The sequence below is a fragment of the Leopardus geoffroyi genome, chromosome D3 (assembly GCF_018350155.1).
Source record: "Leopardus geoffroyi isolate Oge1 chromosome D3, O.geoffroyi_Oge1_pat1.0, whole genome shotgun sequence".
Classification (NCBI taxonomy): Eukaryota; Metazoa; Chordata; class Mammalia; order Carnivora; family Felidae; genus Leopardus; species Leopardus geoffroyi.
Genome location: NC_059339.1, coordinates 8,165,643 through 8,192,606, shown reverse-complemented (window position 1 = coordinate 8,192,606; position 26,964 = coordinate 8,165,643). Strand labels below are relative to the sequence as shown.

Here is a 26,964-nt window from a genome sequence, read left to right as displayed (position 1 = left end):
GGTGGTGTGGCTTAGGAAACTCACATCCAAGAAATGAACTAAAATATTATATCAAAGATTATGCCTAGGATCCACAAACTAGAAGCAACCAGATAAGAACAGTTAGGAAAATCACGGCATACCCTCTGTAAGAAATAGTCCATTTATTAAAAATGAACATTATAACTAGACTGCAGTAACATAGAAAACAGTAGTGTAAACCAGAAAAAACATCATCATTGCCTATGATTTACAAACTACAACTTTATACACATCTACCTGTGAGAATTCATACTTCATGAAGGCAGGCTGTTTGGGTTTGTTCTGTTCACCGAACAGTGCCTAGCATATTGAAGGTGCTTATTAATGCTTGTTGAATGAATTAATGAAACTAAATATAAAACATATCTTTGAAAACATACCTGAAAAGGAATGAGCAAACGTGGAAAATTATGTTCGAGTAGTGGAACTGTGGGTGTTTCCTCCACTTCCCTCTATTTTCCAAGTCTCCCTAAAGTTGTGATAAAACTGTCTCAGTTGAAAGGATGGTCACAGAAACCCCTTCCTTGTCCTGTAACTAAGGAAGCATCTGAATTGGAGTAGGGATGCGACCTGACTCCAATTCCAAGAGGGCCACTTGAAAGGGTGTGTGACTCCAGCCAAGGGCTCCTCGGGCACCTGACATACAGGTTTTTCCTCCAGAGGTTGAGAAGGCACAAGTTTGGACCTCCAAAGGGACTACTTTTTCTTCTATGTTGCCCCCGTCCCCGACAGGTCACTCGTACCTCCTAAACCACCTAAAGGAGTCGCTCACTATCCCCCCGCCCTCCCACTTCAGCCCCCCTGAGGGGTGGGTAACTCATTCCCAAGGGAGCGGTCACTCTCTCCTCCATGGCTCTATCTCCACTAAGCCGGTCACTTGTTCTCCCCGGCCCTCCAGAGGGCCATTCATTCACGGAGAGAGGGTCACTCCTTCCTGATAGAACCAATCCCACTTTGCGGGGGTCGCTCGCTCTCCCCGGCCCTACTGACGGGGTCACTCGTCCTCAAGGGCGAGCTCACCCCTTCCCCACCGGCCCCACTCCCCGTGGAGAGAGCCGCTCGTACCGAGGCGGAGCGTCGCCTTCGCCCGGCCCCAGTCTCGAGGCGCAGCACCGCCTCCTTCCGGGCCCTGCCTCGCGCGTGGCGGCGCCGCGGGCTCCCGGAGGCCTGGGCGGGGCTCCCGCGCGGATACGAAGCGGCGGGCCGGGCGGCCGGGCCCAGAGCGCCGAGCTGGGGCTGCGGGACGGCAGCCAACGCGGGCCATGGCGGGCTGCTGCGCGGCGCTGGCCGCCTTCCTGTTCGAGTACGACACGCCGCGCATCGTGCTCATCCGCAGCCGTAAAGTGGGGCTCATGAACCGGGCCGTGCAGGTGCTCATCCTAGCCTACGTCATCGGGTGAGCGCGACCGCAGGTGCTGTCCCCGAGGGGTCCCGGGGTCAGGAGTGTCGTGACGGCCGGAAACTCCCCTTCTGCGTCCCGCCCGTGCACCTGCTCCTCCTGGCCTAGGTCACCCGGTGAGCCCCTCGAGCGGCCTCCAGGTGCTGTCCGCGAGGGGGGGTTGGGGCGCGACCCGAGACGGGTGACACACCCCTCCCCGGACCCTGGCCACCGGGGGACCGGGCTCTGAGTCAGGAGACTGCTTTGATGTTGTGTTTTCAGGGCAAAGCCTGGCTAGACCTTCATCCTTCCTGCTTCTTGTTCTCTGACTTGCTCCGTGTTGTCCTTTGGCGGCGGGGGTGCTTTGTCCTAAATGGCTCACTCTTTGCACTTCACTTCCCGTTCTAATGATCAGCTGACAGAGAACAAGACTTGGGATTTCCATTTGGTTCCTTTTGGGTCTGTGGCTTCCGGTCCTTTCCTTTAAGTACCGTGTGGTAACCCAAGAGAGTGAAGAGGTCACACTTCTAAAAAGCATTTTAGCATTTCAGTTCCTTTGTTTTGTGAAGTGGTTGGGTTTTTGGTATAAGTACTTTACTTAGCCTCATCATTCTCTGTGCTCCCTTTTTATGCTTCCATATGCTCTGCCACCTTCTAGTCTCACCAAGTGCTTAATTTTAATTGAATGCATCCATTACAATTTAATGAAACTCAAAGAGGAGGTAGAAATTAACTTACCAATTGGGCCCACTTTCAAGGTCCACCTGGGTGTTACAGCGTCTACAGCTGCTGAGCTGACATGTTATCTTACTCTGGCATTCCTTTTCTTGAAAGGCTTAATGCAGTGGTTCCCAGCTGCACATTAGAACCTTTTGGGAACCTTTTAAAAATACAGATTGCTGACTCCCATCCCCAGACCTGATTTCATTGCTACGGAGTATGACTGACTCCCAGCGTGATTCTGATGTGCAGCAAAGTTTGAGAACCAATGTCCTAGTGTTTTCTAAACCTACCTGATTGTGAAAGATTCACCTGAGGAACTGTATAAAAGTAACAGATCCCCCACCCTGGAGCGGGGCTTGGAATCTGTTAACACCGCTGTTGGGAATTCACATGATCTGGCTGTTAGGTATGGCTTCTAACAGCTGTCAGCTGAGCAGCAGTAAGCACTGACAGGGTTCAATAAAATGGTTTCCCATATATGGGCTCTACATCAGAACCACCTGGCCCACTCCCAGGTTTGGATTTATTAAGTCTTATTACATACCACCACCAGTAACTCCTTGCCCCCCAGTGATTGTTGATGCACCTTAAATTTTGAGACCTGCTTCTAACTGGTTAAGTAAACTCACATTGCTGGATTGGACCGGAAGCACTTAGAATCAAAAGCTCTCAGCTTTTTCCTCTTGGCTTTCAATCCTCAAGGGAGGATTAGTTTAAATCTATCTTAGGGTATCTGTAAAGTTCTAGACTACAGAAAGTGTCTATAGCTGCCCATAAAGATGTGAACTATCAAATTAATACATCTTACATTGATAACATGATAAAATATTTTGGATATATTGGGTAACATAAAATATATCATTATAATTAATTTTACCTGTTTTTCTTTTGTAAACCCCCTGATTTCCGAGAGACCACCAAGGAGCCGATACCGATGCAAACGCACGAGGGTTTATTTGCAAGCTCGAGCTTGGGCCCAAGTATACCCGACACAGGGGAGCAGGGACTTGGACCCCTAGGTTAAGAGGGGTAGCAGTTTTATAGGGGCCAGTGGCCAATGAGATTGTAACACACACAGAAAGTTGCATATTCATGTCAGTCCACATGCAGGTGGCCAATTGAATTACAATTTACCCCATAGTAACTGTTTGAACTAGCCTATCACTCTGGTCAGAATTGGCGCGCAAGTTTGGCGAGCAAAAGGCGGGGTTTACATTATTTGGCGGTTAGGGGTTCCACATTCCTAAATGAGCCGGTTCCCAGTAAGGGTGTGCTCAGCGGCTTGACTAGGGTGGGGGAATGTCTTAAGCAATAAGTAGGTCATGTGGGGGTTATACATGAGATGGTGGGTGTAGCACAAAACGGAGTTAGTCTTGCTCTGCTTGTCCAGGGGTAGGGGATTTTTGTAAAATTCCTTGGGTCCCACACTTTTTACTTTTTTAACATGGCTGTTAGAAATTACATTACATATGTAGCTTGTGTTCTATTTCTGTTGGGTAGCACAGCTTTCCAAGGTTCCCATAGAGTGTGTGCTACCTTGATCATGAGGATTTATAAAGCAGTAAATGCTTTGCTTTTCCATCTTCTATGATCAAAACCGACTCAGGAAATTAAAGGCATTTTTCTTTTTTTTTTTCTTTTCTTTTTCCTTTTTTTTTTTTTTTAACTCATTTCTTAGCTTCCTAAGCCAATTCATCTTAGACTGGACATGGATTTCTCAGTTATCTGATTCTGTCATCTATCACATGATGAGGCAGTAGTTAATCACATAGTGATTCGTGTGAAACCATGTGTCTCTGATTTAGCAACTCACTGTACTCTGTGGTAAAATAAGCTTGTGTGTCTCAGTAGCATTAAATGAAAGCTTATATTGCAGCTAAATTCCTAGAACACTTGAAGAAAAGGACTTGTTTGGGGAAAAGCCTACCTCTAGGTTGGACAATGAATTTGGAGACTGCTCAGACCAGACAAACCCATAAATAACCAAAGCCAGTGATTTTTTGGAGTCTTAGCAGCTAGAGCTTATAAGGAGAGGAGAGGGATGCTAGCATTTCTTGATTCTAGAAAAAATAACAATAATGGTCGCTGGTAGGTGTTTAATAACAGCTCTGGTGGAAAGGAGTTCTCATTTGTAGTATTAGCCAACTTCCATGGTGTAAATCCTCCCATCATGGCCAATTTTAGCCTTTTGATGGCAACACAAACATTGTTCTAAACATTTGACATGCATTAACTTATTTAACCTCACAACTATCCTATGAAGTCCTATTATCATTCCCGTGTTATTGATAGGAAAAACTGAGGCACAGAGAAAGGCCAAAGTTATGCCTAGTGAAGGTAGAGCTTAGAAATGAACCATGATCACTGACTTCAGTCTAGGTTCCAGTGTCCTAACCACTGTGTGCTAATGCCTTTAGATTTTTTTTAAGTTTATTTTATTTATTTATTTATTTTTTTTTTTAACGTTTATTTATTTTTGAGACTGAGAGAGACAGAGCATGAACAGGGGAGGAGCAGAGAGAGAGGGAGACACAGAATCTGAAACAGGCTCCAGGCTCTGAGCTGTCAGCACAGAGCCCGACGCGGGGCTTGAACTCACAGACCGTGAGATCATGACCTGAGCTGAAGTCGGACGCTTAACTGACCAAGCCACCTGGGCGCCCCTAAGTTTATTTATTTGAGAGGGAGAGAGAGAGAGAGAATGAGAATACAGATGGGGAAGAGGCAGAGAGAGGGAGAGAGAGAGAATCCCAAGCAGGCTTCGAACTGTCAGTGCAGAGCCTGATGTGGGGCTTGACCTCATGAACCATGAGATCATGACCTAACCAAAGTCAACGCTTAAATGGCTGAGCCACCCAGGCCCTCCTTTAATTATTCAAGCTGGTTGCAACACCCTCAATTCTCCCCAGAGAAGAGAAGCATACATGGGACCTGAATTCTTGGAGAAAAAGTATGAAACTAATATAAAAAGTTGCTTTAACAGTGAGATTCTCTTTTCTGGAGGGAGTATAGCATACAGGACAAGAAAAGAGGCTTCAGAGGCAAAAGACTTGAGTTCAGATCCTCACTTTGTCATTCACTAACTGTGTGACCTTGGGCAAATGACTTAACCTCTCTCTGTCTTAGTTTCCTCCTCTGTAAAAATAGAGAATAATAGGGGTGCCTGGGTGGCTCAGTCGGTTAAGTGTCTGACTTTTGATTTTGGCTCGGGTCACAATCTCCCAGTTCGTGGGATAGAGCCCCACGTGCGGAGGCTGCTTGGGATTCTCTCTCTCCCTCTCTCTCTGCTCCTCTGCTCATGCATGCACACACTCTCACTCTCTCAAAATAAATAAATAAACTTTAAGATAAATAGAGAATAAATTTTAAAATAAATAGAGAATAATATCTGGTTATAAAGTGGTTAGGATTAAATTAGTTAATAAATATATAGAGCTTAGATTAGCACCTTGGATTAGAAAACACCCAGATGGTAACTATTATCATAATTTTTATAATTGCTTTGGAGATTCTGCAGGTCATAGTGCATTGAAAGTGCTCAACTATAGATATTTGAATGTCAAATAAAGACATTCATTGAGTACTTTCTTTGTGCTGATCACTGTGCTAAGGGCTTTACCTACATCATCTCATTTATCTCCCACAAACCACCCTGTGATTTATGTTCTATATGCCCATTTTGCAGAGCCCCCCAAGTTAAACAGTTTTGCAAATTTGCATAATTAGTTAATGTTGTACTGTCAGCCTCTGGCTATCAGAGACTCCCTAGTATCAATTCAAAGTCACTGAATCCTAATGGCAATTTAAGAGGAGTGTTTTATTTTGTAGGTGGGTGTTTGTGTGGGAAAAAGGCTACCAGGAAATGGACTCTGTGGTCAGCTCCGTTACTACCAAAGCCAAAGGCGTGACTGTAACCAACACTTCTACACTTGGATTCCGGGTCTGGGATGTGGCGGACTATGTGATTCCAGCTCAGGTATGCTCCCACCATGGCTTCTAACGCTAAAGCTTCTCATTAGCTCCTTTCCCTTTACTGACTTTGCGCTCTTGATTAATGATTCGCCGAGTTCTAACATCACTGATGCCCAGACTGATTTTCTTGGTCCAAGAAAGCAACACAGGCAGATCCCTTTCTGGCTTGGGGTCAAATAAATAATATTCAACCAGCTAGGTTGCTTCAGCTCTAAATCATGGTTGGCTTAAACACAGACAACTCGGCCTGTCTCAGGCCCTGAAAGGTAGAGAAGCAAATGTTTTAAATCCTGGGAAAAATTCAGGTGGAAATACCACCATTCCACACTTTGTATTTGCTTTATTGTTGTAAATCCACAAGGTAAACCTTTGCAGACAGTGTAAAAAGTTTATCAGCAGTTCAAGACCAAAGCCAAACCAGAAGGAAACAGACATGCCCGTATAGGATTTTATCAGTAATAAAGGTAAGGGAAGAAAGTGATACAGCACCCTAGTATCCAGTCTGTTAATTGACACAGCTCCAAGTTAAGTATTAACTGTCTTTAGCCATGATAATGGCTGTGGTCCATGGCCAGACCCTGACATATCCCTCCAGATGCCTTATATGCTAGGGTCCTGGGGTGGCTAAATGCAAATAAGCTATCAGCTCCTGGCTCAGAGCTAAGCAAGGAATTGAGAAACTCTCTTTCTTCATTTCCCTCCCCCCACCCCCGACTTCTCAAGAGAAGGGTTTTGTGGGGTGCCCAGAGAATACCAAAGCTAATGAGCAATGAAGGTCAAATGGAACAGCGGATTCATAGTTTGCTGAAGGCAGGTGGTCCTGTTGGCATGCATCTGTGTCAAAAGAGAGACCTCTGCTTCCTGTGAAACCATGGGGACCATCATACCCAGTCTGTTTACTGGGGCCAAGGAAGACCATGGACCCACCGCTTCTGCCCCTCAGTGGAAAGGAATAGGCAACTGCTCTGCCTTCCAGCTCAACTCTGGGCTGGGGGCTGCGTGAGCCCCACAGTGCTCTCTCTTCATGAGCTTGCACAATGCCCTCTGCTTCTTTGCGGATGGACCACAAACATTTGTTTGCAGTGCTCATCTCCAGACTGAAGTTTCCCTGAGCTTAAAGTAGATAAGAAATAGGGGTGCCCGGATGGCTCAGTCAGTTAAGTTTCCGACTTACGCTCAGGTTATGATCTCATGGTTATTGAGTTCGAGCACCACATCGGGCTCTGAGCTGTCAGCCTGCTTCGGATTGTGCGTCTCCCTCTTTCTCTCTGCCCCTCCCCTGCCTGAGCTCCCTCATGTTCCATCTCTCTCTTAAAAAAAATCAAACAAAAAAAAGCCAGGAGAGCCTTGGGCGTCATGCCACATCCTCATGCTTCCTCCAGACATTTCCTTGTCTCCCAACTTGGCTTGTTCTGGATCTTTCTTTGGAAGATGCTAGCTATTCCCAGAGCTTCCAACACCTTGTCAGACCTGGGGGTGGAGAGGTCTACAGACATTTTGATCCCTGAGTTACCCTGATCCTCCAGATGGCTCCCGGTACTGACTCCACTCTTCCACAGAGTACGAAACACTGACAGAAAGCTTCTGGTATTTCATTTTACCAGTGTTCATTTTACCAGTGAATGCCAGTGTTCAGTAAGGGGGAGGTCCAACTAGGATTTTTGGACATCTTTTATTCCTTATGTTGGAAGGTCCGTAGCAATTCTTCAGTCTCATCCCCTGTGAATTGTTCTCTAGAAACTTTTGTTTTCTAAATATTGATCTTTTGGGGCGCCTGGGTGGCGCAGTCGGTTAAGCGCCCGACTTCAGCCAGGTCACGATCTCGCGGTCCGTGAGTTTGAGCCCCGCATCAGGCTCTGGGCTGATGGCTCGGAGCCTGGAGCCTCTTTCCGATTCTGTGTCTCCCTCTCTCTCTGCCCCTCCCCCGTTCATGCTCTGTCTCTCTCTGTCCCAAAAATAAATAAACGTTGAAAAAAATAAATAAAAATAAATAAATAAATAAATAAATAAATAAATAAATAAATATTGATCTTTTTTTTTTTATGTTTTATTTATTTATTTTGGCCGGGGAAGGGGCAGAAAGAGAAAGAATCCCAAACAGGCTCTGCACTATCAGCGTGGAGCTTGAACCCACAAACTGCAAGATCATGACCTGAGCCAAAATCAAGAGTTGCATGCTTGGTGGGGGGTGCCTGGGTGGCTCAGTCGGTTAAGCGTCCAGCTTCAGCTCAGGTCATGATCTCGCAGTCTGTGAGTTCGAGCCCCGCGTCAGGCTCTGTGCTGACAGCTCAGAGCCTGGAGCCTGCTTCAGATTCTGTGTCTCCTTCTCTCTCTGCCCCTCCCCTGCTCATGCTCTGTCTCTGTCTCAAAAATTAATAAAAACATTTTTAAAAAATTAAAAAAAAAAAAGAGTTGGATGCTTGGGGCACCTGGGTGGCTCAGTCAGTTAAGCGTCTGACTGTGGCTCAGGTCATGGTCTCACAGTATGTGAGTTCGAGCCCCGTGTCAGACTCTGTGCTGACAGCTCAGAACCTGGAGCCTGCTTTGGATTCTGTGTCTCCTTCTCTCTCTGCCTCTCCCCAACTTGTGCTCTGTCTCTCTCTCAGAAATAAACATTGGGAAAAAAAAAAAGAGTTGGATGCTCAACCGACTGAGCCACCCAGGTGCTCCCTCTCCAGAAACTGTAAATCAACCTTTTGGCACATTCCTGGGAGGAAAAAACAACCTTCTCAAATGGAGAAGTATCAGTTGCTGACCCTGATTTGATCTTCTCTAGAATGTTTTATTTATTTATTTTAATTTCAGCTAGGAAAGAAAACGAGCCAAATTTGGGGACTTTGGTGGCCTTGCGTTTTTGTACCTCTGAGGTAATCTGTTTGGCAGAGGATGTCTTGAGCACTTTTTGGCTCTTTTCCCTTAACAAGCCAAGCTTTATTAAGGAACCACTTCAGATTATAGACATTTTTTTCCACTGAGGTGAAATTCACATGTCATAATATTAGCTATTTCAGATTGAAAAATTCCATGGCATTTAGTACTTTCATGATATTATGCACCTATAACTTCCTTCTAGTTCCAGAACATTTTCATCACCCCAAGAGGAGACCCCATACCCATTAAGCAGTCACTGCTCATCCTACCCTCCACTTTACCCCTGCCTCTGAGACACCCACTCACCTACCTTCTGGCTCTATGGAAATTTCATAGAATCATAAAATATGTGGCCTTTTGTGTCTGGCTTCTTTGACTTAGCATCATGTTTTTGAGGTTCACCCAGTTGTATCCTGTTTCAGTGCTTCATTCCTCTTTATGGCCGAGTCATATTCCATTGTAGGTACACACGTAGGTATAGATAACCACAATCTGTTTATCCATTCATCTGTCAATAGATACTTGGGGTGTTTCCACCTCTGGGTCACTATGAACAATTCTGCCACGAACACATATAAACAGTAGCCCCCCCACCCCACCCCGCCCGTCCACAGTTTCAGTTACCCATGGTCAGCCGTAGTCTGGAAGCAGATGGTGCTCCTGACATAACCTCAAGTCAGTAGCAGTGCAATGCTTCAAACATTCACTCACTTCATGTCTTCACATAGGCAATTTATCATCACCCAAAGAAGGGTGAGTACAGTACAGTAAGGTATTTTGAGAGAGAGAGAGACTAAATTCACATACCTTTTATTATAGTATACTATTATAATTGTCCTATTTAGTATTAGTTATTGTTGTTAATCTCTTACTGTGTCTAATTTATTTATTTATTTTTTAAATGTTTATTTTTGAGAGAGAGAGAGAGAGACACACACACAGAGTGCAAGCAGGTGTGGGGCAGAGAGAGAGGGAGACACAGAATCCGAAGCAGAGTCCAGGCTCTGAGCTGTCAGCACAGAGCCCGACGTGGGGCTCAAACTCACAAGCCATGAGATCATGACCCAAGCCGAAGTTGGACACCTAACTGACTGAACCACCCAGGTGCCCCTTACTATGTCTAATTTAAAATTTAACTTTATCATAGGTATGTCTGCATTGGAAAAAACACAGTATATGGAGGGTTGGGTACTATCTGCATTTTCAGGCATCCCCCAGGGGTCTTGGAACGTTATCCCCTTGCAGATAAGGGGGGATTGTGGTACAAGTATTTACTTGAATCCCGTCTTCAGTTAGCTTGTAAACTCTCAGAGAACAAGATATAAAAAAAAAAAAAGATCAGGGTTGTTTTTTGTTTTTGTTTCTTTAATGTTTAGTGTTTATTTTTGAGAGAGAGGGAGAAAGAAGGAGAGTGCACCCAGGGGGGAGGGGCAGAGAGTTGGGAGGGCGGGGGACAGAGGATCTGAAGCAGTCTCTATGCTGACAGCAGAGAGCCTGATGCGGGGCTTGAACTCACGAGCCATGAAATCATGACCTGAGCTGAAGTCGGTGGCTTAATCCCAGGTGCCCCAAAAGATCAGTTTTTAAAATGTTTTCTGCATGACATATGGGAGAAGTGAAAGGTACTGTCCTATTAAATGAACACCTGGCTTTCTTTATGGCTTGGCCTGACTCCTCTGAAGGTAACACAGTGGTGCTCTCTCCCCCCTTTCCCCCTCTGCAGGAGGAGAACTCCCTCTTCATCATGACCAACATGATCACCACCGTCAACCAGACCCAGGGCCTCTGTCCTGAGGTAGGCAGCTTCTCCGGAAAGAGCCTCAGGCCCCTCTCCCCCACCTGACTGACTACATGGAATTTGTCTTCACTCTTTCTTCTTTTTCCAGCTTCCAGATAAGACCACTGTGTGTAAATCTGATGCCAACTGTGCTGCTGGCTCTTCAGGCACCCACAGCAACGGTATGAGCACGTGGCTGTGACCCCACTGTAGACATTTAGCGTGGGGAAGGCAGCTCCTGACCAGACTGCCTCCCCTGTGGGGCTTCTCTCCCAGAGAGATGTTCGGGACGAAGAAATCCCCTACATTCCCCAGTCCTTCATATGACCTTGGGTGAGCCTGGTGTACCGATTAGGCTCTTAGGATCTTCTCGACATTCACCTGTTACCCATACTCCAGAGGCCACCCCAGATCTTGTCCTGTGCCATCACCCTAGCCTTGCTGCTGGACTCAGGCAACTGTTTTCCTCTAATTTGTGGAAACTGTATAAAGCCTGTAACTGGAACAGCTCAAGATCAATTGCACAGGATGTTATGGCAGTGCTTCCCCTTCTCTCCCTTGCAAAAGTAGAAAATAGGTGCCCCTTGCCCCTGCAGGAATTGCAACAGGAAGATGCGTGCTGTTCAATGAGACCGTGAAGACGTGCGAGGTGGCAGCCTGGTGTCCAGTGGAAGATGACACACATGTGCCTGAGTGAGTCCTGCCCAAGGGAAGGCGGCAGGGGAGTTAAGCCTGTGTGTTGTACTCTTGGTGTCTTTGTGGAATCAGGCTTCCCCAGGGCCGGGACCAACGGCAAGGTGGGCCACAGCATTTGTCACTTGCGAGAAGAGCGCAGATGATTTATTTCTATGTTTGGACTTTGTCAGTTGCAAGTAACAGGAAACAGTTCTCGGTGCCTCAAGCAGGACACACACATGGCAGGGGCAGTTTACTGTCCAGCTAACTATGAAGAGCCCAGCACGACTAGACCTGGGACTCAAAGGACAGCTTCAGAGTTTCCACCTTTTGACTCTGCTTCCCCCATATTGGCTTCATTTGCAGGACTGTGGTGTAGTCCTAGGAGGCATCTCTGGGCTTATATTCTCCCAAGTCTCCCAGCCCGGTTGTCCATAAAGATTCTAGACCTGTCCATCATCACATTTTCAGCCACATCCCTCCACCCATCACTGTAGCTGAGGCATGGATTTTGCTTATCAGCTCAGGCCTGGGTCACCTGCCCACCTCTGGAGCTAGGGCGCAGTCATTCCCACCCAAATCACATAGCCTGAGAGTAGAGAGGTGTGGCTTCCAAAGGAAATTGGGGGATCATTACCAGAAAAGAAGGGAACAGATGCTGGGCAGGAAAATAATTAGTGTCCACTGTAGTGTGTTTTATAAAGGAGAGCAGGCTCAGGGCTGCCCTAGAATAACATTCTTCCCAATAGTAATTTGCTCACTTTGATTGGGTGGGTCAGAGGTAACGCTCTCAGAATTGCTTGCAACTCCAGCCTTCCTGACCCAGAGTTCAGACGGAGGCCTGGATAAGCCTGGCAGGGAGCCAGCCACGTTAACCTCATCTGGGGTACACTGCAACGGAAGAAACGGCTGAGAGGTGCCGATTGCAAGATTGCCGAGGGCAGCAGCTCAGGCTAGGGAAGGAAATACTAAAAGAAAATGAATCCTAGCATTTTTGAGCTGCAAAGGGTCTTATGGAGCTGTGCTCCCTAACACCGTGCTACTGGCCATGGGTGGCTGTCGAGCACTCAAAAGGTGTCTGGAACCAAACAAAATGCTCAGTGTAAAATGTACTCCAGAGCCTGAAGACGTTAAGGGAAACAAATTATATGTATATATATTATATATATGATACTATATACATATATATATATATATGATACTTTGTGTTTACCTGGTGAAATAATACTTCAGATATATTGGGTTATTATAGAAAAGTTAGTTGCACTTGTTATTTTTACTTTTTAATGTGACTACTAGACACTTGAAATTGCACGGTGGCTTGTATTTGTGTCTCAGTATATTTTCATTGGACAGCACTGTTATGTATCTAATCGAGTGGAGGATGATTTTTAAGTATACACTGATAACATGAAATAACATGAGTCACATGAAGAGAAGGACATTCCCATTCTTATTCAGCCTCTAAGCTTATATCAAGGAGGAAATCCTGGTTTGGGGTGTCTTTTAGAACTTGCTGATTTCCATTTCTCATAAATTACAATCCCCAGATTCAGCACCTTGGGCAAACAGTAATATTAAGTAGAACTTTTTTTTTTTTTTTTTTTTTTTTTTTTTTGAGAGAGAGAGAGAGAGAGAGATAGTGTAAGCAGGGGAGAAGGGCGGTGGGGGTGGGGGGCAGAGAGAGAGAGAGAGAATGAGAATGAACGAACGAACTCCAAGCAGGCTTCACTCTAGGCACGGAGCCTGACATAGGGCTCCATCTCATGACCTGAGCCAAAATCAAGAGTTGGACGCTTAACTGACTGAGCCCCCCCAGGTGCCCCTTAACTACAACTTTTAGTAATACTGTTTTGATATGATTATATTATTTGAACAATGACCTCTGACTTGGGGCAAATGATATTTCTTATGGTCATGATGGAAAGTTTCATTTCAAAATGAATGTCAGTAAAAAACAGTCAGTTGATCCTAAAGGCAGGAACAACACAAATGTCCATCAGAGAAAGAGATAAACAGATTACAGTCCATCCATGCAAAGGAATAGGACACAGCCATAAAAAGAGAATGAAACGTTAGATGCTACAATGTGAATGAACCTAGAAAACATGGTGCTAAGTGAAAGAAGCCAGACACAAAAGGCCACATACTGTATGAATCTGTTTATATAAAATGTCCAGAGTAGACAAATTTGGAGAGACAAAAAGTAGATTAGTGGTTCCCAAAGGCAGGGGGTAGGGTAGGGCGTGGGGGTGGGGGGAATAGATACTAGTGCTTAATGGGTACAAAGTTTCTCTTTGGGGTGATGAAAATGTTCTAGAACTAGATGTGTGATAGTTGCACAACATTGTGAATGTATTTAATGCCACTGAATTAACACTTTAAAATGGTTAACTTTATATTGTGTGGATTACACCTGCATTTTTTTTTTTTTAAACTGTGAGTTAGGGGCACCTGGATGGCTCAGTCAGTTGGGCAACTGATTCTTTTTTTTGTTTGTTTGTTTGTTTTTTGGGTTTTTTTTGTTTTTTTTTATTTATTTTTTTGGGACAGAGAGAGACAGAGCATGAACGGGGGAGGGGCAGAGAGAGAGGGAGACACAGAATCGGAAACAGGCTCCAGGCTCTGAGCCATCAGCCCAGAGCCTGACGCGGGGCTCGAACTCACGGACCGCGAGATCGTGACCTGGCTGAAGTCGGGCACTTAACCGACTGCGCCACCCAGGCGCCCCGTGGGCAACTGATTCTTGATTTTAGCTTGGGTCATGACCCCAGAATCCTGGGATCGTGCCCTGCATCGGGCTCTGCACTAGGCATGGATCTTGCTTGGGATTCTCATTCATTCTCTTTCTCTTTCTCTCTTTCTCTCTTTCTCTCTCTCTTCCTTCCTTCTGCTCCTCTCCCCCACTTGTGTGCTCTCTCTCTCTAAAATAAAATTAATTCATTAAATTTTTTAAAACATTAAAAAAATAAACAGTTAATCTTAAAAGTTTTACATATGAGTTAGACAGATGTGGGGGGAAAGCTATGGTATAGAGAATGGCAATAGTTTGAAAAACCCTAATATAATCCATCCCTCTTGATACAGGGATGTGGGAACTTGAAGCCCTGAGAGAAGTACCTTGGTCGAGGCCTTTCTTGGCATCAGTGGTGACAGGTTCAGCTGTCTTTGCTGTGTGGACTTGCTTCTGTCTCAGGGTTAAGAAGACTATGGATACTGTTTATAAACTCAAATATTCCACCTGGATCAGGGAAGCCTCCCCTGCCCCCTCCTCTCCACCCTTCCCCACAGAGATGTCTGCCCCCAGCACTGGATTCTGTAGAGACGCACCAAAGAAGCGGGGTCCCCTTGGAGACAGATTTACCCTGTACCTGTTAGCCAGGAGCTGATGTGGCACTTCCAAGAAGAAAGTGCCAGCAGACACGTGATTTTTGTGTACTTTTGCGATGAGATCAGGATCCACCCTGTTGGTGAATTCACCTTTGCTTGGACTTGTAAAACCAGATCTGTTGAGCATTCCCGAGGGCACCTGAGTGAGATGCGCTCACTCTGAAACCCTGAAACCCCGAAACCGGCTGCAGGCTGAATAATTTCAAGGGAAGCTACCAGGCATCCTTTCTCCTTAGCTATTCCTCAAACTCTTAAATGCCCACTGCCTTCGGCAAGAGGCATGACAGGAAGAAAAGGAAAGGTTTAGTTTACCCTCCTCTGTTAACCTAGTGTTTATGCAGAGAACGGTAGAAAATGCTCGAGAGGTTATCATGTTTTTTCTTGACCAAATGACATTGTAGGACACGTGTCTGTGCTTTTTAAAAATATTACATAAGGAGGAGAGCACACATCTACTTGTACTTTTATTAACAACTTGTTACGTTATCTTTTTCAGACCTGCTTTTTTAAAGGCTGCAGAAAACTTCACTCTTCTGGTTAAGAACAACATCTGGTATCCCAAATTTAATTTCAGCAAGTAAGTGGTGGCCAGCTGTGTGAGTTCACCAGTGTCTTAGAGCAACTTCTGGCTCCTCTTTGAGGTTTCCCTTACTTCATTTCTGCTTCCTCCTGACTTTAGGAGGAATATTCTTCCCAACATCACCACTACCTACCTCAAATCGTGCATTTATGACGCCATAACAGATCCCTTCTGCCCCATATTCCGTCTTGGCAAAATAGTGGAGAATGCAGGGCACAGCTTCCAGGACATGGCCATTGAGGTAGGCAGAGGCCCCTGGCTTTTCTGACACAGCCTTTAACGCATCTTGTTCTAGAATGGGCCCCGAGGAAAGCTTGCTGTCTCTGCTCACAACCTGCAGGGAGGTATCATGGGTATCCAGATCAACTGGGATTGCAACCTGGACAGAACCGCCTCCCTCTGCTTGCCCAGGTACTCCTTCCGCCGCCTGGACACCCGGGATGTGGACCACAATGTGTCCCCCGGCTACAATTTCAGGTAGGTGTGAGCTTGGGGCCTGGTTCTCTTGTGTTGGCGGGTGGGGGGCGACAATGCCTGGATCACTCCCCAGTGGGGGCGTCCGTGCCCACCAAAGACCAGCACTCAGGCAGCCTCTGAGGGCAGGTGGAGAGGTATGTACCAGAGTGTTCCTAGTAGATCTTGTGCCCACAGTATCCTGGCCCATGAGAGCCTCCTGTGCCCCTTCTTACTTCAGAAATCATGTTGAGGGGCACCTGGGTGGCTCAGTCGGTTAAGAGTCCGACTTCAGCTCAAGTCATGATTTTGCAGTCTGTTGAGATCAAGCCCTCCGTCACGCTCTGTGCTGACAGCTCGGAGCCTGGAGCCCGCTTCAGATTCTGTGTCTCCCTCTCTCTCTGCCCCTCCCCTGCTCAAACTCTGTCTCTGTCTCAAAAATAAACATAAAAAAAATCATGTTGATACAATTTTCAGAGTAGCCCAGAGAGGCTGGCTGCTTGAGCTCCCTTGGGCCAGCCTCCTAGGACCCCTGCTCACTGATTTTGAGGAGTGGGTGAGCTTGTGATCCTCCAGTCTGAAGACCTCTGGGGCCTGACCCAGGAATTAGTTTCTCAAAGACCCAAGTCTGCCTTTGGAATGCCCAGGGTGCAGGAGATACAGGCTTAAGCCTCAGGAAAGGCCTTGGCTGGTACTTCCCTACCGAAAGTACCAAGTATTCGTGTCCTGGGACTGCCACAACAAATAACACAAGGTGGGTGGCTTGAAACAACAGGAAGTTATTCTCTCATGGATGTGGAGGCCAAAGTCCCCAAATCAAGATGTCAGCAAGGCCAGCTACCTTTTTTTGCCTTTTCCAGGTTCTGGGGGCTCCCCAGTGTTCCTTGGCTCATAGACTCATCACTCCCACCTCTGCCGCTGTTGTCACACAGCCTTCCCTCTGTGCGCATCCCTATGTGTCCTCTCTTCTTACAAGGTCACCAGTCATATTGAATCAAAGTCCACCCTAATCCAGTCGACCTCATCTCAACTAATTCCAGCTGCAAAGACCCTATTTTCCTATTTCCTTTTCCCATTCACATGTTCCAGGTGGATTCGAATCTTGGGTGACAGTGTTCAGCCCGGTACAGCTGGTAATCTGATGGGAGGACCAGGGGCCCAGGGTCACGTTTCCTGAGGCAACCAGACCCGTAGCCGCGTACATTGTTGTGTGCCCTTTGTGGCATCTCTCACGCATTTTGCCACTCAAAAAAAGCATCCCCACAAGGGGCCACCTGAATAGGTCTGAGGTGCTTTTGTGTTGCACTTGTCTCCCTCTAGTGGTGACGTGTGCAAGCCAATACGGGATCACAGAAACCTCCAGAATTACAGTCAGCTATCATTTTGAACCACCTGACTCACTGATACTAGGGCAGATACTTGGATTTTTTTTCCCTAGTAAAGGAATTAGATTTGTGTTGCTGTCTCTACTGTTACACAGTTTAGAAACCATTGTGGAAAAACCTCAAGCTTGGGTCAGAACCTCAGAACAGAGAGAAGCCGATGGGAACCGTCACCAGAAAGACACCCATCCCCTGACCTCCACTAGCGCCAGGCCCCACCTGAATTCCCCAGGCCTGACCATGACATAGAGGTTGTGGGCCAGACCAATCATGGGCCAAGAGTTTAGGCTTCTCTGAATCAACGTGCTATATGTGTAACACGGGCAGCAAATGGCATCATGGCTCAACAGACCCCCCACTACCACCATTCCCCCATGTGTATGTTTTTTTTAATGGCTTTATTGAGATATAGTTTACACAACACTCTTCATCCATGTAAAGTGTGGGATTCCATCATTTTTAGTTCATTCACAGAGTTGTAGCACTCTCAGCGTAATTTTAGAACATTTTCATCCCCTCAGTGGGAAACCCCTTCGGCCATCACCTGTATCTTCCCATCTACCTCACTCCCTGTCAACCACCATCTGCTTCCTTTCTCTCTGGATTTGCATAAATGGAATCACACACTATATGGATTTCTGTGACTGGCTTCTTTCACTCAGCATGTTTTTTTTCCAAGGTTCATCCATATTGTACATTTATCATTACTTTATCTCTCTTTATGGCCAAAGAATATTCCATTATGTGGATATACCACATTTTATTTACTCATTTATCCATCAATGGGTCAGTAGTTCTTTAAAAAAAAAATGTCCAGCACTGATTCTGTGAGTTTTGTGGAGTTTCATGGCCACCTCCATGCCCCTACCCACAAGGCAGTCCTAGGGCTAGCTGCTGGCCGGCCACATGCTGTCGGTGACCAGGATCTCCTTGAGAGAGGCAGGTGGTTCTGCTGTGTCAAGGAGGAGGTTCAGAGTGTGAGGTTACAGCTCCACCGTAGGAGGGGACAGTGATGATAGAGTAGTTCTGGTGCCCCAAGGGCCCTGGCATCCTCCTGCCAACAGCCCAGCCCACATCCTGCACGACCCACATTAGCCGGGAGAGGCCCTGAGGTGCTCAGGTATCGTCTGTCCAGCAGGCAGTGCCGGCTCCCGAGGGCCTCGGGATTTCTGCTCTGATGTCCCCCTTTCCCTAGGTTTGCCAAGTACTACAGTGACCCGACTGGCGCCGAGCACCGCACGCTCATCAAGGCCTACGGCATCCGCTTCGACATCATAGTGTTCGGAAAGGTAGCCTGGCTGCCGGCTTCTCTCGGGGCTCTGGTTCAGAGCTTCCGAGTTCTGAACCCTGGGCTTCTGGGTTCGCCAGGGTCCATGGGCCCTCTCCCCACCTCTTATCTGCTCTTGCCCACCTCTCTCACAACTTTGTCCTTTTCTTCTGTCATTTGTAGGCTGGGAAATTTGACATCATTCCCACCATGATCAACATTGGCTCGGGTTTGGCGCTCTTAGGGGTGGTGAGTGACTTAGACCGCCCCTCCCCCCCCCCCCAGCTGCCCGCCCTCCTCAGCAGTAGTTAGCACAGTGAGGTGAGACCCTCCACTGGCATCCTGGTTCCTCCCCTTGACACTTGTTTCTGGAATCGACCCTCCAAGTTTCTTGCCCTTGCCCCCAACCCCACCTCCCCTTCCCTTCTCCAAGACCATGGCCCTCGGGGCCTTGCCTTCTCCTGAGAGGTGGAGCCTTGCCCTTTCTATCCTTGAAAGATTCCAGGCTTTGTGGGAAGGGGCATGCATAGAATAACAGGGGCTGAAGCATCCTGGCTCGCTCTTTCTCGCCCTGTGCTGCACTCAGGCGACAGTGCTGTGTGACGTCATAGTCCTCTACTGCATGAAGAAAAGATACTACTACCGGGAGAAGAAATACAAGTATGTGGAGGATTACGAGCAGGTAGGCCGCCTCCTGACCTCCAGCAGGCAGGAAGGTCCAAGCACCTTGCCGCCTCCGCCTCTTTTTTGTGCCAGTGGTGAGCACCTGGGGTGCTGGGCCATCTGGGGGGAGACCCGGGTACAAAGGTGGCACTCCTTAGACATGTGGTCACCCCAGGCAGCAGCACACTGCTCACTACCCTCATCCTCCGCTCCATTTCTAGACCATCTGTACTAGTATTCACTTCATACTTTTCTTCAAACGGGCTCACTCTGTAAAATCTAGCCTCATTTTAATTAGTGACATCTCAGGTTACTTATAATCATGAATATTATGACAAAATCTATGTCCACACACTCCTTAAACTTGCCTCACATAGCAAGAGGGGTTGGGTACCATGCTTTTTGAGAACCCATGCACCGGGCTAAGCTGAGTATGTACAGTTGGGAAGGGCTGCCCAAAGTTCTCAGGGTGAGTGCCTGGCTCTCGCCTGCCCCAAGTGGCCCAGGCTTGCCTATGGGCAGCCCATGGTGTCTATACATCTATCCAGAAGCGTATCAGTCAACGATAAGCATACCTTTCTTTCCAGGGGCTTGGCAGTGAGATGGACCAGTGATGCCTCCACACCTGGGCTCCCCACAGCCCTCATCAGAGCACAGCGAGGAGGGAGAAAAGGCTGCCATTGTCACCCCAGAGAAAGTTCTAGATTCTGAGTCCATCTCCACTGCACAAGAACTTCATGGTTGCCCAGCTGCTCCCGTGTTTTGTGTGTAGGGCGTGTGTAGTAAACCACCCTGCACAGTGGGTCACCTCAACGTGGGGTTGTTGGGGCGACCTCTGGCCTAAGGGCTCTGGCCCCACTGCCGCTGCTGGACAGGGCCTCCTTCAGGACCAGCCTTCCTCAGGGGCTCCAGTCTCCAGGCCACTGCGGGACCGGTCCAGCTGGGGCCCAGCAGCTCTGTTCAAGCACTTTATAAGGGAAGGAAGGACACCTGGGTGTGGTCACTGGCTCTTGGTCACCCGGTCCACTCTTCCTCCCCCCGATCCATACTGTCATGGGACAGAGTTAGCACCTCTCCTTGAGAAGAGGCATGTCGAGGTGATCGAGGACCAAACATTAAAACGATTTTCTCAATCTTTGTTCTCATAGCATGAACTAGAACTTTCCTCTCTTCCCTTTTACTTTGACCACTAAACCCATTTGTTGTCACAGCTCACAGCTCATGTTCAGAAAAAGCTTCCTGAAACAGTCTGTTGTTGGGGCTTTAGGCATCTTCCCCGACTTCGACCTTCTCTTGAAGGCCTCGGCATCTTGATATTTGTAAGGCTGTGTTCCTACAGAATTTACAAGATTTTGTCCTGTGGTGACTAGTCTTTTTTTTTTTTTTTTTAATGTTTTTATTTATTTTTGAGACAGAGAGAGACAGAGCATAAGCAGGGGAAGGGCAGAGAGAGAGGGAGACACAGAATCTGAAGCAGGCTCCAGGCTCTGAGCTGTCAGCACAGAGCATGACGAGGGGCTCGAACTCACAAACCGTGAGATCATGCCCTGAGCTGAGGTCGGACATTTAACCGGCTGAGCCACCCAGGTGCCCCCGTGTGGTGACTAGTCTTACATGTGCTTGTGTTTTTTTTACATAAAATTGTGGTCCTGCACTATGGGGGATACAATCTTAAGTAACAAGAACATGGCTTATCCTGTCCCCTCCCCATTTGCTTTCCAGAAGTCTCCAACCACAAGCAGCACCACCTACACCTACCTTGTTTGAAATGTTAATGAAGTTATTTCTAGCTTCGCCTTCACACCGACTTAATTCTGCATGGAGTCTTCAGGATCTCCTTAAAGAAAGCTGCTTGCCCCTCCCCCCATCACGAATTCATTTCCAAGTACTGAAGGGAACGTTTATTTTAGAAGTGCCTGCTTCTGCTGCATAAAACCTGGGCTTTTCTTGCTTTGGGGGCGGGGGGGGGGGGGAATTTACCGAACCCCTTTGAATAAAAAGCTCTGGTTCGTGCTGCCTCTTTGAAAACAACGCCTGCCTGAACACGTGGATCAAATGGAAGTGGACGTTTTAGGGATGGCTTCTCATCTCGCAGGCTAAGAACGGAGTTTCTGGACTGGGGGCCACTTCTTTCGGCCTCGGCTCAGATGGAACGCTACAGCCAGCTGGGGTGAAGGGTGGGGAGGGATTGCTTATTTTACTCACCAGGCATCTTGTATTCAGCTATATTCCCACGTGCTGGCACTCCCTGGTGCTGCTGCTTCACCTTACACGTGTGGATGGACTTTCAGGAGTCTCAGGAACCCTTAAAACTCAGCAAAGGGATGCACCTGTGTGCATTGTTTTTAGCTTTCATCAGATTCTCAGTGGGGTCTTTGAATAGGAACACCTGCTCTTAAAGACCCATATTCCAATAATCACAGTTCTGCAGCAATAGAACAGGAAGTTTTCAGAACTTATCTGCCATTCCTTCATAACAGAAAACCGAGGTTCAAAGCCAGTGAAGCAATGCTCTGGGCTCACTTCACGTTTGGAGTACAGGGAACCCCCAGCCTCTAGTCTGGAGGAAGCATCAGTTCTGAAACAGTCTCCAGACACCACGAAAACTGGCAACTGTCCAGGTTCTGTAGAACGCTGAATTTGCTGACAAAGAGCCTTCAGACAACAGACTTAAGTAAATTTCTGAGCCTCAGTTTACAGGTGATGATCCATAAAACGGGCTAAATACCTACCTCGCGGGGTGATGTGTCCTGTAACCTGCCTGCTCACAGGACAGTGTTCCGTGTGCAATTAATGCGGCTCCCAGAGCTGTTTATCTGGTTCGTCTCCACTGGGAGAATCTAGCCTGCTAGAGCAGTACTTCTCAGACTTTAGCGTGCACACGAGTCACCCGGGTATCTTGTTTAAGTGGGGCCTGGGAATTTGCATTTCCAAAGCACTCTCAGGAGATGCGGATGCTCCTGGCCCGGGGACCACACTTTCAGTAGCGGGATACTAGGAGATGGTTATACTGGGCATGAATAATGTAATGCTGAACACATTAGCCCTGGCTTGGGCATTTGATCTCATAGCCTAAGGAAGGAAAACACCCATAAAGACGATGTCCTAGAGACACCTGTAAACAACAACCAACAAAAATATCCCCCAAAGGCCCAGGCTTTGCACCATTTTGCTGTTTATTTCAAGTTTACAGAGAAGCTTAAACATCTGTGGAAAAAACACCAAAGGCTTATTTTTCTCTTAAGTTCATGTACTTTTTAAGTGATAAATACACAGTATTTAACTTTGTACACCTGATAAAAGGAAAATGCATAGTAGAAAGGATCAGGAATAAAACAGAAGCATCGGGCATTAAATCAAACACAGAATAGAAAACTCAGCAGTCCCACAGAACTCGGCCCATAAAGCTGTGAAGAGGATGGGAACCGACGACCTGGAAACATTCCCTAGCACCTTGGAAGCAAGTGGAGGTCATGGTTCTTCCTCGCCCAGCAACGCAAAGCTCCCCTTTGGAAGATGAGTGAGAGCAATAGGTTGAGCCTGTGTGTCCAAATGCTCAGGTATTCGCCTCCTTGTTCCAAAAGGGCTTTTAGGATGGGAGCCCTAACTCACAGGAAAGGCCAGACCCTGGGAAGCCAGCCTCTCCAGCCCCCAGAGCCAATGAGGGCTAGCTAAGGCTTTCTGCGAGCCCCTGGTAAGCCTGCGGAAGAGACGGGGGCCGTGGAGCAGGGCAGAGGAAGAAGGAGCAAGAACTAGCACAAGGGCCCAGGTTGCTTATACCAAATTGGTCCCACGGATGAGCCAGCAATGGAAGAAACTGATAGGGCATCCTTTGGCTCAGCTAGAAAAGCTGCCCGTGACAGCTTCTCCCCTTTCCTGACAGAGCCGGCTTCTGAAAAATCAATGTTTGTGCTCTGAGAGAATGGTAGCTCTACACTTTATGGTACGGCCCTCTGCTTATACTTTCTGGGGGTAGTGATTCCTTCCCACAGCTTTCTTTGGTGATTCTTCGAAAAAAAAAAAAAAAAAAAAGTTATGAATACGGGCCTCCCCCCCACCCACCCGCCTAAACAGCCGGCATTACCCATAGGAGGAAATCCGACATGGGGAGTTTCATGGTGGAAGAAACAGTCTTGCCTGATGCAGCTGTATAAACACAGAAGTTCTAGAACGCAGAAGCTCCACATGCTGCCCGCCCTCCCTGGGCAAGCCACTCGGCCAGGCCAGAGTCCACACAGACAGGCTGGGACCTAGGACAGGGTGACTTTAACTAACGCAAGGTGCTTACTGCAAACTAACCAGACCCCATCTGCTCCCAGAAGGGGTGTTGCCCATATATATAAACAAGCGCAGGAATGCGAGAGGAAGTACCAGGTTACAAAAAAGAAAGTAAGCAGGCCAGACAACCCTTCATCTGATGGGTGTCCTTTGCTCTTAGAAACCAGCATTCCCTAATTCTGTATCGTTTGCAAGATATCAAGAAAAGTCTGGCTAAATAAATGACACTCAAGAGCTTACGAAGATCTGTGGAAGCCAGTAACACTCAGGTTCCGTGAATAAACCAGGCAAGGGCAGGAAAGCCTTGCTTCACTGTCTCTCTCCAAGAAGTCCTCCTACCAATAATGATCAGACAGAAACTACAGAAAAGCATGGCCTCTGGACCCAGTTACTGACGCTATTTCCCCCAAGCCAGAGTCCACAAAGCACTGGGAATTTCCCAGGGCAAAGGCCTTCTAGTTTCCCTCCGCCTTGAACTTCACACTCACCCATGTCTGGCTCTGGAAAAAGTTGCACTTGAATAGCAATGAAAGTTCCCAGTATTAGTTGGAAGTCAAAAAGGTAAACCTTTTCTCTCTGGACTTCTGGCTACAAAACAGAACTCCCTGTGCCAAGCCCTGGTCCTCGTGGACCCTGAGGACTGCTCTGGGTGTCAACAATCTTCTCTAAAAGGGTGCCCCAGAGTGATTGGGTAGATCCTAATAGAACTTTGCCTGTCAGGATGAGAATCAAAGTATTTCATAACTGGCCCCCCAGAAACTAAGTGTTTCACGGACTACAACAATCAGCTAGTATTTAAGAAAACAGAACCTTGGCGTCTCTAGAATACACAAGTTACCAACAAGCTAAACTGCTAATATACAGGCAGAGGCTCTAATTGGGATCTAACATGCCTGAAGCCGGGGAACATATCCTGGAAGCTCGAAATGACCCCTGAACTACTCTAGAGTTCAGTCTTGTTAGAGAATTGAAAATATTTTGTTTACTCTTAAGCCATGTAATGTACATGGAAGTGTAGGATTTCACCCTGAAGTTTTTGTAATTTAACAAGAGATTTACCAGAGCTCAGTTAACTATTTCAGAAACCTGCTGTGACCATCAGTCCTTTAGGTGAACCCTTTCCCCCCTCCCCAAACAAGCACAGACTACCCTTCTGGGGGTGGAAAAATCCCCCTTTGTGAAGCAATTAAGCTTCAAGCCCTTTCCCTTTTCCTGACTACAATTCCACCCATAAAAAAATTTAAAGTCCTTCTTACAAATAAGTTGCATCGAAGCTCCCTGCAGCTACTGAGGGCTGGCCCTGCCCTGACTCCGTGAGTCCACAGTCCTGGAAGGTGCCAACTGGCTTGGAGTTCGGGGGTTTCAGGGTTTGTAGGAGGAATCACACCCCCTCTTCCTCTCCCTTTCAAACGCAGCAACTAACTCTGTGGTCTCAGCCCACACCGCCAGAGTTTTCTGCCAGTTTTTCATGATTTTCAAACCCCACACATTCACTTGGTATATCTGACATGGTTCTGAGTTCACAATGAAAGATTTTTGGCATAAAAACGTTTTAAAAAGCAATTGTCCCAAAATGCATGTGGCTTTGGGTCTGCAACTCCTCACACCTGCCCGTTCAGCCAGCCAGCGGCCAAGGTCGATGTCATGGAGTCAAGTCTTTTTTTTTTTTGTCCCCTTTAAAACAACAAAGGAAGGAAAAAAAAAAAACAAACACCAGAGATGACGGTCAAGGCTCTACACACGTGCTGGGTTTCCGTAGGACATGCTGCTATGGAAACGCAGGGTGCAGCCTGCATGCGAGGTCGCGCGTCCGGGCAGCTACTCCATCGCCTCGTCGGGCCGCAGAGGATGCATGCGTGCGCGGGGGCCGGGGGCCGGGGCCCCCCAACTCTCGGCGCGGGGACCGCCTTTCACAAGAGCACTTCCTCCTCCCCCACGGGGGGCGGGTCGGGGCCCCGGAGGCTGTCTTCGCTGCCTTGCTTCCTGCTCACCGAACAGAAAACCCACGTTAAGGCAAGGCTGCCGTGGCCTGACCAGCGTCTCCCACGTTCCCACACCACCTGGAACGTCATTGACTTGGCTTTTCCTTCTAGATGCTCTCCCCTTTTCCTGCCTATATAAAAGTTTCAAAGGAGACTCTGTAACCCCCTCTGTGAATGGAAAAGCAGCATCATTTGCTAAAAATAGAAAGGAACTATATAAAAATAGATGCGAACCTATCCCTGTAACACCTCAAATCATCCCAAGTGAGTAGTGTGCCGCCAGCTTTGGGGCCTGTTCACGGGGTTTTTTTAGAGATCTTGATGGGTCCCCCACCCCACCTCAACCTTATTTCTTTACGCTAAGATTGAAGAGTCTTCAGTCACCTGAAGGTGAGCTTCTTGAGGGGCAGCAAGCAGGCCAACCTGCATATGTCTGCAAATGGTGGTCAAGAGAACTGCCCCCCGCACACAGGCCCAAGAGACACCTTGGATGGAAAGAAGGCCCCTCCCTTGGTGATGTGAGTGATCAGAGCAGAAGAGACCAAGGAGGAAAGGCATCCCTGTGTCCCTGAGAGCCCATATCCTGAAGCTAGACCTGTCCGGGGGACAGACTGGGCTGTTATGGGAGCTGGGAACAAAAATCCCTGAGGAGAAGGCTGAATCCCTTGCCACCAGCAAGAGATGACAGCCCCATCTAAGGGAAGCCATTGGGCTTGCCACATTGGACTAACTAACATCTGCTGTATGTCCCTGGCCAGGAGGGAAACTCTGTCCCTGCACAAGGGAAGAGAAAAGCGTGATGTCTGTACATTCCTAGGAAGAAACATCTCTTTGTTTAAAAGGCAAGCTCATTGGCTTTTTATGTTTCTGCCACAGAAGAGGGGGTCAAATCTCCAGGGAAGAAAGCGGTAACTAGATGTCAAATCAGGTCCTTCACTTCTGCCGTAGAAGCACTGCTTGGTCCAGCTGTCTTTTAGTGCAGATGGTCGGCTGCAGGCCTTGGGCCCCAGGCCTCCAACACCTGAATAAGCCCTATGAACTTGAGTGCTGGGTCATCTGGACAATCAAAACATCCCACCAGCAGGCTGAGGGCAAGAGCAGGTAATGCCCAGGTGCTACTGGGACTGCAGGTGAGGGAATAAAGGGGAACTAAAACCCTCTGGGCCAATCTCAGTCTGTTGGTATCTTGTGATTTTGAGCTCACTGAAAATAACGAATGACAGACTTGCACACAGATGGGAGGTCAACCCTAACACTTAAGGTTGAGAAGAAAAAGACCTGGCTGGTTGAGTCCATAGAGCATGCGACTCCTGATCTCAAAGTTGTGAGTTCAAGCCCCACGTATGCATGAAGCCTACTTAAAAAAAAAAAAAAAAAGCCTGCTCATTAGGCTTCCCCTCTGTCACCATGGCAGGTCAAGGAGTAGACAGGGCCACCCTGTCATCTGGCAGCAGAGAACTGGGGACCAACCTAGCAGGGAGGAGGCAGTCTCAGGCTGCCAACAACCGGCTGGTTGCTAACTGCCGCTTTCCCGGAGCATAAACAGTCCGCT

At 47.5% G+C, this 26,964-nt stretch overlaps 3 protein-coding genes across 9 annotated transcripts in view; 1 reads left to right on the top strand and 2 right to left on the bottom strand.

The window, feature by feature from the left end:
- IFT81 (intraflagellar transport 81) overlaps nt 1-1,118 on the bottom strand; it is a 228,095-nt gene extending 226,977 nt beyond the window's left edge. For both annotated transcript variants that reach the window (XM_045458743.1, XM_045458744.1), the window contains exons 1-2: nt 1,087-1,118; nt 402-490 (exon numbers count right to left, since the gene is read on the bottom strand). The gene's annotated coding sequence lies outside the window, so the exon portion shown is untranslated. The remainder of the gene's footprint in view (nt 1-401; nt 491-1,086) is intronic.
- Nucleotides 1,119-1,140: 22 nt separating this feature from the next.
- Nucleotides 1,141-20,285, top strand: P2RX4 (purinergic receptor P2X 4). 2 transcript variants are annotated; one of them, XM_045458766.1, is made up of 12 exons: nt 1,141-1,417; nt 5,951-6,098; nt 10,689-10,760; nt 10,852-10,924; nt 11,339-11,435; nt 15,304-15,384; nt 15,487-15,628; nt 15,728-15,864; nt 18,418-18,511; nt 18,673-18,738; nt 19,076-19,171; nt 19,740-20,285. In XM_045458766.1, the coding sequence occupies exons 1-12, from the start codon at nt 1,284-1,286 to the stop codon at nt 19,764-19,766; spliced, it is 1,167 nt and encodes a 388-aa protein (XP_045314722.1). In that variant the 5' UTR covers nt 1,141-1,283; the 3' UTR covers nt 19,767-20,285. The 2 variants fall into 2 exon arrangements, with proteins under 2 accessions (XP_045314722.1, XP_045314723.1); XM_045458767.1 differs by lacking the exon at nt 18,673-18,738 and having other exon boundaries at nt 1,178-1,417.
- A 2,025-nt stretch (nt 20,286-22,310) lies between these two features.
- The window catches only part of CAMKK2 (calcium/calmodulin dependent protein kinase kinase 2), a 48,334-nt gene continuing 43,680 nt past the window's right edge, over nt 22,311-26,964 (bottom strand). For 4 of the 5 annotated variants that reach the window (XM_045458761.1, XM_045458763.1, XM_045458762.1 and 1 more), the window contains one exon: nt 22,311-25,413. In XM_045458761.1, coding sequence (XP_045314717.1) covers nt 25,249-25,413 — 165 coding nt within the window. In that variant the 3' untranslated portion in view covers nt 22,311-25,248. The remainder of the gene's footprint in view (nt 25,414-26,964) is intronic. The other variant, XM_045458764.1, reaches the window with a different exon arrangement.